The sequence below is a fragment of the Atta cephalotes genome (genome assembly GCF_000143395.1).
Source record: "Atta cephalotes unplaced genomic scaffold scaffold00021, whole genome shotgun sequence".
Classification (NCBI taxonomy): domain Eukaryota; kingdom Metazoa; phylum Arthropoda; class Insecta; order Hymenoptera; family Formicidae; genus Atta; species Atta cephalotes.
In genome coordinates this window covers 3648877-3659060 of record NW_012130085.1, presented here as the reverse complement: position 1 = coordinate 3659060, position 10184 = coordinate 3648877, and the positions used below count along the sequence as shown (strand labels likewise).

Below are 10184 nucleotides of genomic sequence, written 5' to 3'. Positions count from 1 at the left end.
GAACTTGGCAAATTTTTTGTCGGAACAAAAAAATAGAATGCAGAAAAGTACTTTCANCTTTTTTAGAAACTGAGTTTTAAAACATTTGCAGATTTCAAANATATTATATTTTGTCGTTTTTCACAAAATATCCTGGATGTATAGATTGTTATAAATAATTATATATACATCTCTCAAATATATTATAATGCAAATTTAAATACATCTTTCGGATATATTGCATTGGATCCAGAAATTTGTTAAGAGGAGATTAGGTCATTGATATCTCGCAAGCAAAATTTTTTTGAAGATCAAAAATGAGAGAGAGAGAGAGAGAGAAAATAGAATATTAAATTATTATTTATTATTATATTGAAAAAGTATTATTTAAATGTATAATTCATAAAACATTTTATTTTAAATTATATTAACATAAAAAAATAATATAATGAAATCTGTTTTTTTATCTAGGAGTTGCTTAAATTAAACAATATTTTTGAAATATCAAAATTGTGATTAAATAGAAATATTAATAATATTTACATTTTGTTATATTTTTAAAAAAGGAGACTTCAAGGAAATAATCAACAATTTACATGCAACGTATGCAATTAAAGGAATAATTAAAGGAATATAAAAGAAACAATTATACATATATAGACAGCGTTATCATACGACGTGCTCAATTGACGATCGCTTACTACAATACATTAGATGTATAATATAGGAAATAATATACTGAAATTAACTCATTAAATAAGTAGCAATAAAATACAAGGTAAAATTGAAAAAGAAAGACAAGAGTAATATGTTATATGACGTAATATAAACTAATGTTAGATAATGTAAAGAATTTATCAGTCCGCCGTTAGTCTGTGTATTTGTTTACGGCGATCAGCACGCTTTTCATTGAATGACGCCAGCAGACAGCTGATACGAAGGCCACGGTGCATGTACATACTATGCACATTTGTTCGATTCGTTCGATTTTACGGCGTGTTGGTTCTTGCACGTACCTACATACATTTACGCTTAGCTTCTTACGTAGGTATTCGTAAGAGGAGGATGATAAGAAAAGGCTGTCGAAGACAATCGTTTATCTCGAAGTCGCGGCGATCGCCGCAATCCTCTGTCAAGGACAATGTCGCTCGTGTTTCCAAGGCCACTCTCACTCCGACAGCGCTACTATTCAGTCATTTTAAATTACTTCATATCACTTTTTTTTTACAAGTTATTAAAAAAATCGTTTAAAATGAATTACTGCAGTCACTTTTTTTCCTGAGTTGACCTGAAATTTGTAAACTGTAAGTAATTTATATTTTGTTATCTCGTCTGATAATAATTACTCTCTTACTGTTGTTCACTACAGCATCAGTTAGTATGATGAACGTTCGTGTGATTTCTCATGTCACGCGCAGAACATCGCTGAATGCGAGTGAGATAACATTTCACAAGGAGACTCAACGCCTGTCAGTTGCATTCAATCTGTTCGAATTGACGATCTCGATACAATCTCATTCACATGCAGTTGTACTCAAGCTCTCAATCCCATAAACATTCGGATTTTACTTTGCATCTTGCGTACTGAATGTACTAGACAAGCGACATGGTTTTCCAGATAGAAACAAAATAACAAAACTTAACTTTTGCGAGAACTTTTATTGTCCGATATTTAAAAAATTGTTTTTAGTTTAATTTTAAAATATTAAATTGATTTGTAATTACCAAATCAAAAAATATCTATTTTAATATGCAATTTTAATTTTAAAATCATAGACTACAAAAATAAGACTACAAAATATTAGTGCAAACTTTCAGAAATCAATTTCTATTCAATTTACATTCTTTGCTGAATAATTATTTTTAAAATGAATCGTTGTTTCAACTTAATTGTTCAATGGTTTTTTTCGTTTGAAGTTCATGCTATGAAAAAAAATTTACTACGTAAATTAAACTTAAACTATTCAAAACAGGAAAATAAGAACAACTGTTTTTATTTGCTTAACTGATTTAAATTATTTTAAAAATTTATTGAAAAATCATTTTTTAGTACTATTTCAATATTTGAAAGGTAACTTTTTGTCATCCTTTTTTTCTTAAAAAGCAGTAACTTCATTTCATTTCTTTTAACTTGCTGACTGAATGACGGCGCTGTACTCCCTGAGTTCACTTTCGTACGAATTCACTTTCGGGCGTATTAAAAATGAAATATATTAATATTAGCGTGACAATTTATTTTTCATAAAAATAACAATTTGAGCTCAAACTCTTTATCTTTAATTGCTAATTTATCGTTCAAAGATACATTAACTTCAATTTATTTTTTATTAAGGAATAGAGAATTATCTTAAAATCAAATTTGCATTAATGTTAAAATTATATCTCTTATCTGAAATATTTTAATATCTAAATATAACTTTTTTGCCGAAACAAAATTTTTTTTCAGAATTAGAATATTATTTATTAACATCATTATAATTATTTTTTTTTAAGTAATAATTGGGTAACGACAACTTTATATTATCTTATTTGTAATGTTAATGATAAGCAGTTACTTTTTTTGGATAACGATAATGAATATAATCATTACTTCATATATGTACAATAAATATGTATGGAAAAATATGTGCATTATTACTTTCTTTTAAAAAAAGAAATATTATGTTTGACTATTGCAATTAATCACAATTATTTTAATCTATACAGCACTATAAATTGTGCTGAATTAGTCAATTAATGATCAAGATTATTGCCACTCTAAAAAAGGAGTCATCAAAATTTAGTAAAAAAATAACAGAAATTATACGATTCATTATTTTTTGTAATGATAATAATAACAAACATTACTTGTTAAAATCACAAGTAATGAATTATTTTTCACAAAAAAAGATAACAAAAGAAGTTACTTTTATAAAATAAATAATTTTCTCAATCCTGATTTTTGCTCTCAATTTTATACCTTCTTTCAATTTTTCTTTTTAGTTTCGGTACATGTTCGTATTGGGAACTTACGATTATAAGATCAAAATTTTTTATCGCCAGACTTTTAGCAGTAATTAACATATCTAATGAATACAACTGACACTCTACGATATATAGCGATAATATGTATAACAAGCGAGACTGTCATCGTTTGAGCACGCGACGTGATAACGTTGGTTGGCGTGAAAAAAAAGCCAGTCTGTATATCGGAGCAGTTTTGATATTTTTCACGATGTGATCAGTTAGTTCTATTCCATTATAAAGTCGGGGACTATCACTTACATATACATATCTAAATTTGAGTAAAATTGTCGCGTACTTTGAATGTTTTTCCGCGCGCGCGTATCGGTTATCAATAAAATCAACAGCTGATAATCAGTTTAAACACAACATTCCGGCTTGTTTATGTAATTCTCTTTGCGCGCGTATGAAATTCCTGTTTTTCATTTTAGATCGTTTCACGCATTGTATGTTAAAAGAAATTATTGCAAAATCTCGGGAAAAAAATGAAATTTGAAAAGTTAGCTTTATATTGTACGTCAAAAAGAAAAGTGAAAAATTTCCTTCTTTTGCTGTTTCTATTTTTAAATTTTAGATTATTCTTAAATAATATATTTCAATATATATCAATATATTTTTTAAATAAAATTTTATTTAAACTCTCTTATATTTAAGAAAATATAATCTTAGATAGATTAGAAGCAAAGAATTTAAATAAAAGAAAAATTTCTTTTATTTAATTACAAAAACAAAGTTTTATCAATGAGTTGTTTTAGTCTTAAGTTAACTATTAACGATTTTCCATTATATTGAAATAATCCAAAACTAACAAATATTTGTTACATATTTTATCGTTTTGTAATATTTTAATATATGTAAAAAAGAAATTAAGAAAAAAGGAATTCATAATATAACCAATATTCGTTTGTCATGTACATTACTACAAATAACATTGTTTAATCTGATACAGATAAAGATACATATATACTTTACATAAATAAATCTATATATTTGTATTTCTATGATACATAAATACTGCATATTCTTTGGACAAAGGTGAAGTAAATATTATTATTGAAAAATTGTTTGAAACTTTTATTGTTTCGTGTGTCTACTTGATACATTTGAAAAAAGATGAAAGTGTGAAAGAATCTGTCTATGAGACACTAAAGAACTTAATAGAGCATGACGTACTATCAGTCGAGAATTAAATTTAGAAACATATATCTATAGGTACATGTGTAATGCAGTTGCGACGTAAAGAGTGCGATCGATATCCGCGTTGCATTCTACATTGTTGCATTCCGCTCAAAGGTTTTAGCTACGATTTGTAACGAATAAAACATTCGATAACGTTGTTGATGATATCATGCCGGTAAAATTATTAATCTCTACATTAGACAAGAAAAGTTGCATCATAGATATCAGTCAAAATAGCAGAGGACATGACTCTATAATCTCCAAGATGCGAATGCGATATCAATGCACATAAGATGTTCAATAAGTTCAATCCCGAGAAATTCTTTAACAAATTTATTCGTAATTGTTTCTCGTAGGAAAAATTTTTGGGGAAAATCATTTTTGCATATATACGCACAGTGACTAATATATTTTTTATACGCAGATATAGATGTATTATAATAAAATTTTAGAAAAATAAGATTTAATTAAATTTAAATAAAAGCTAGCTATTATTGCCAAAAATATTGAGCACAAAATTATGTTTCGTTCGCTTATTTTCTTTATCTTTGAAATTATAAAAACTCAAAAATTTATTCTTCACAAAATGTTTTTATCTTCAACTAAAAAGCTGTATTGTAGCTTCAACTAAAAAGCTGTATAAGAAGCTTTTAGTATTAATATCTCAGTAAGAGAAAAAAATCAGTCGAAGGATCTGTTATAAAAAAATATTATTAATCTTTTGAAGGATATTGGCACGCGCGCGCGCGCGCGCGCGTGTGTGTATGTGTGTGTGTGTACAATTAGTTTTATTTAACGTTTGACTGTTTAATGAAGTACAATACTATTGGAAGCAAATATTCCTTGGAATAGTAAAAATAATAGAATAGTAAAAATAACAAAAAATTAAATAGCAAATATTCTAGTTTTATATTCATTATATTTTAAATAAATACATTTGAAACATCATATAAAATAATTTTTTCTGATCTTCAAAAATTCGTCTCTCAAGAGATTAATTAAATATTTTGTGTTCTCTCCTATAAATACGTAGGTATTGATGTCCAATTTGGAATAATGAAAGCTTTCTCATATTTGAGATGAGCGTATTCATCAAGAGAAAGAAAAATGTAGATAAATATGTCCACCACTTAAGTATGTTAGCTGTGAAAAGTCATTGACACAAACGCAAACCTTTTGCCACGTGTAGCCTTGGAAAGACGTCTGCGAACGAGGCAATACAATTGTTATCTGTATAATATCATCTTTTGACGGTCCTTGAAACACAAAGACGAAACAGATAAAGTGAATTTTCGAAGAAAAGAGGAACTATACTAACAATAAGAGTTAACAAACAACACAAAGAGAAATAAAATTGTATTGTTTGTCTGTAAAATATTTAATTTATTAAAATAAATTTTAAAATTTATAAAAGTTTTATCGAGGGTGATATCTCATATCTCACTTTGATCATTATGTTTAAAAATAAATTACTATGAACTTACTCGTACGAATTATTATTTGTTATCGTGGATAACCAAATAGCTGATAACTGATGTGAAATGCCAAGATTCCGGCAATAATATTCGATATCTTTAATTGTATCGACATCGCGTGTGCTATTTGGTGGTAAAAATAAATAATGTAATAACAATAATAATTTAATGATATCAAATACGGTTGCAGCTGTATTCAATAACGTATTGAATATTAACAGTGATGGATTTTGAGATTTATAAATGCAATTTAATTTGGCATTTTGAGACTTATATGTATAGATAGTCTAATTCTCTAAATACTCAGATCTTAGTCTGTAGATAATCGAAAATCCATTACTGAATTGACTTGAATAAGATCATTTGATGATTAATATCACTGGCATGCAATATATATATGTCGTTTCTTATCGTTCATTGGTCCGCATAAAGATAAATTTTCGATTTCTCTTTTTGTAGATGATTCTTAATGCAACTTACATCAATCTCACTGTCTTAAGTCAATTATTTTCTCATTTGTTACAAGAAAACAACAGCAAAAATATAGAAATTTCTTTTGTTATTACACTGCACGATATAAAAGTTATTCTGTAAAAAAAAAAAAAATTGAGAAAATAAATAAAAAGAGAAATAAATCTAAAATTCATAAGAAAGGAAAAGAAAAGAATTTTTACTGTAATAATACAATGTGTATTAATTTCTAATAGAAAAGAAATTCTCAAGAAATATATAACATATATATTATTTAGAACCGTTTATCATAAATTGAATAATCGTAATTTGTAAACGTCTAATATATCTTGAATGATATTTTTCTATTTATAATGAATGGTTACATTAACAATCAAACATTATTTCATAAATCTTTTTGTTTGATAAAACGTGTTAATAATATATAATTTTTTATATTGAAATAAATACAATATGTAGTAGAGATAATGTACTTATGTTGTTACAAATATTTAAAGTGAATAATTCTATTCTGATATTCAAAGAACGTATTGAAATAAAGCATATGTGAAAATGGAATTAATTTCGTAATTAATTTTACCCATTTCGATTATTTGAATTGTGAGTGAAATTTCCAATTACTTATTTGGGAACATATGTATGTATTCCTTATGCATAATACATTGGAATTTTATTATCGGTTAATTTAAATCTTTTACCTTCGATATCTAGACTTTATTTCTAATATTAACGTAATGTATTGTGATAAATGTGCATTACAATAACGTACACAATAATGATTTGTCAGGCATTATTATCAGAAATATGTAATATACATAAAATTTCAGCATGCTATGCATCCAAGAGGAGCTGGCTCAGCTGAGTGAAATCGCGGGAAGTCCTGAACGGCTAATCACCGAACTGCGTGAAGTTCAATTGCCCAATAGTAATCATCTCAATTTCGCGAGTAACTCCAGTGACGCTGCGACAAAATGCGTTCCCGAAACGGAAAGCATCGATTCTCAACGATCGAGTTGGGTCGAAGGCATCTTGGGATGCATGCGTCCTGTTTGGACCATGCTATCGAAGGCTGCTATTAATGAAAAAATCAAGGGTCTTTCAAGTAAGTTATGTAAGTTTCAATGTGGCTTTTTTACCTATTATTTTTTCTCTTCTTTTTAAATTAGTTGTAGTGGGCCGAAAATCTTAAATATTTTGTATAAAACTTTGTTTTATTTTACGTGCAGTAGAAATTAATGGCTAAGTATTATTCTTATAATCATTGTTCTTAATGAGTTTTATGACTATTCTAAAAATCATTCGAAGCAACAATAGATTAAATCTATAATCTGCAAGATTAGTTTTAAATTTAACTTTGTATTTAAAATCAAATTTATAAATTATATGATTTTTTTGCTTTAAATGTTTATAATAATTGTAATTTTGAAAAGATTTTTGTAAATTACATTTAGAAAAATTTGTACGAACTGCTTTTTTTTAGCAGACGATTGGGAGATAGCTTTCGAAACAATCAGCGAGCTGCAATGGCTCGGATCTGGGGCTCAAGGTGCAGTATTTAGTGGTAAATTAAATAAGGAAATAGTAGCTGTTAAAAAGGTAAAGGAACCGAAAGAGACTGATATACGCCATTTGCGGAAACTCAATCACCCGAATATTGTACACTTCAAGTAAGACCCACTTTCTTTTATAATATTAAGATATAAATCGAATATATACTATATATATATATACTATATATTATATACTATATATAGTATATACTATAAAAATAATATTTACTATTAAATTCTCACTTGATGTTTACAGAGGAGTGTGTACAAAACCTCCTTGCTATTGCATAATAATGGAGTTTTGTCCATTTGGACCATTATATGACCTTCTAAGAGCTGGAGAACCGGTTCCTCCTGCTAGATTGGTGTCATGGTCAAAACAAATTGCTGCAGGGATGGCGTACCTTCATGCTCACAAAATTATACACAGAGATCTCAAAAGTCCAAAGTAAGTAAACAATAAAATGAATATTGAAATTTTTTGAAAAAATATGGTTAACATTTTTATTAAGAAAAGAAAAAATTGATTCCAAAATTAGCTACTCAGTAAATCAGAATGGATTAAAATGAAATGAAATTTTATTTATCCGAATGCATATTTTAAATAAAAAAATCTTTCTTTTGAATTCAATTGAATTTAATTGAATTCAACTGGAATCAATTGGATTGAAAAAACTCCATTTCCTATTCAAAATTTTGAATCGAGAAGTATTTACGAAGCTAGAAAAGACTGATATTATTTTTAGATTGAATAGAATAGAAATGTTTTTATTCCTAGAAATAAATAATACATTCGGATTAAAAAAGATTTATTTTAACATTCGCTCGAATAGCTATTTCAATCTATTCTCGTTTATTAGCTAATTCATGAATGAGACGACATAGTTTAATATCTATATATGAGACCAAAATTAGAAATAAAAATTGGTATAAATTGAATTGACAATCTTTTGTAGATAAAGTATATTCAAAATCCACAACAATTATAGAATAACGAGAAAATTATCGTATTTATAGTGTTCTAATAGGACAAGGGGAAATAGTGAAGATCAGTGATTTCGGCACGAGTAGACAATGGAATGAGATTAGCACAAAAATGACTTTTGCTGGTACGGTGGCGTGGATGGCGCCGGAGGTAATCAGAAATGAACCATGCTCAGAAAAAGTAGATATATGGTCATACGGCGTCGTACTATGGGAATTACTGAGTGGCGAAATACCTTACAAAGATGTGGATTCCTCTGCTGTTATGTGGGGAGTGGGCAGCAATTCTCTTCATTTACCAATTCCCACCAGTTGTCCGGAGGGATATGGGTTACTGGTAAAACAGTGTTGGTCAGCCAAACCACGTAACAGGCCTTCCTTTAAACTTATTGAGATGCATCTCGCTATCGCAGCTGTTGATGTACTTTCTACGGAGCCCGAAGATTATTTTAAGGCACAAGTAGGATTCATTTTTCTCAACATAATGCATTTCAAAAATTTAAGCTTAAAAAAATTGTATGATATTATAAAATTCAATATCTATGCAAAGCATAGGGAAGACCGGATCTCGTTGACATAAGAGGCAAATTGGCATTGCGTTCCGTTTATGTATTTATGATAAAGGAAATAATGGAAAAGTTACTGCAAAATATTTCTTTTACAGCATAGGTACTTCTCTTTAAGTTTCATTTAAATCAAATAATTACAATAGAAAAAGAAAAAAGTTTGATTCAAGAGTAGACAAGTTTTTGACAAATTTTTGAGCATTTCATAATTTTATATTGATGTCCTTTAGCTTGCGAAAGTAATCTAAGCGATGTATTATTAGTTAAAAGAAAAGTGATTGTTAGTATATAATATGATATTTTGAGTAATAATGGTAATTTGTTATGATAAAATGATTAAAATCGGACGTGTGCAGGAGTGAGATGCGTTGGCTCATAAAAAAAGATTAGATTAACTTGTTGTATTGCATGTGTAAGTATTTAACTTTAACAAAACGCTTTTTTTATTTTTCTGTTCAACGTTTTGCTATTTTGATCATTATAAAATAACTTTGAAAGGTACAATTTTTACTTAAAAAGTATATATCTACTTTCTAATTTCTATTTCTATTATTTTTTTATTTATGTTTTTATTAATATAGAGTTTATAATTAATATAGAGTTTATTGTTAGAAGTAATTTATACTACGATATGTAAAAATTTGAGCATGAGCGTGGCGTAGAAGGTAGCGCACGAGACTGCTATGCCAGAGATCTCGCCAGATTGATCCCAGGCAGATTCAAAGAATTCACGCGCTCATAGCTTCTCTTCAGTGCTCTGATAAACTACCAAGAATATCTATTGCCAAGAAAAACTTCTCAAAAACTGCCGTTCGAAACCGGCGTTAAAATTGTAAATAGTTTCGTATGCTCGGTGTACGACCTATGTGTACACGACAGACATACATATAAGAGATAAAAACGGCGAAAGACGTTATAAAACTGAAAAAAAATTGTGTGTGTGTGTGTGTGTGTGTGTGTGTGTGTGTGTGTGTGTA

General features: G+C 28.1%; 1 protein-coding gene across 1 annotated transcript in view; it reads left to right on the top strand.

Moving 5' to 3' along the window:
* The window catches only part of LOC105619459 (mitogen-activated protein kinase kinase kinase 13), an 18389-nt gene that overhangs the window by 4409 nt on the left and 3796 nt on the right, over positions 1–10184 (top strand). Inside the window, exons 2-5 of the mRNA XM_012200977.1 lie at positions 6935–7209; positions 7588–7774; positions 7914–8105; positions 8675–9101. Coding sequence (XP_012056367.1) covers positions 6935–7209; positions 7588–7774; positions 7914–8105; positions 8675–9101 — 1081 coding nt within the window. The remainder of the gene's footprint in view (positions 1–6934; positions 7210–7587; positions 7775–7913; positions 8106–8674; positions 9102–10184) is intronic.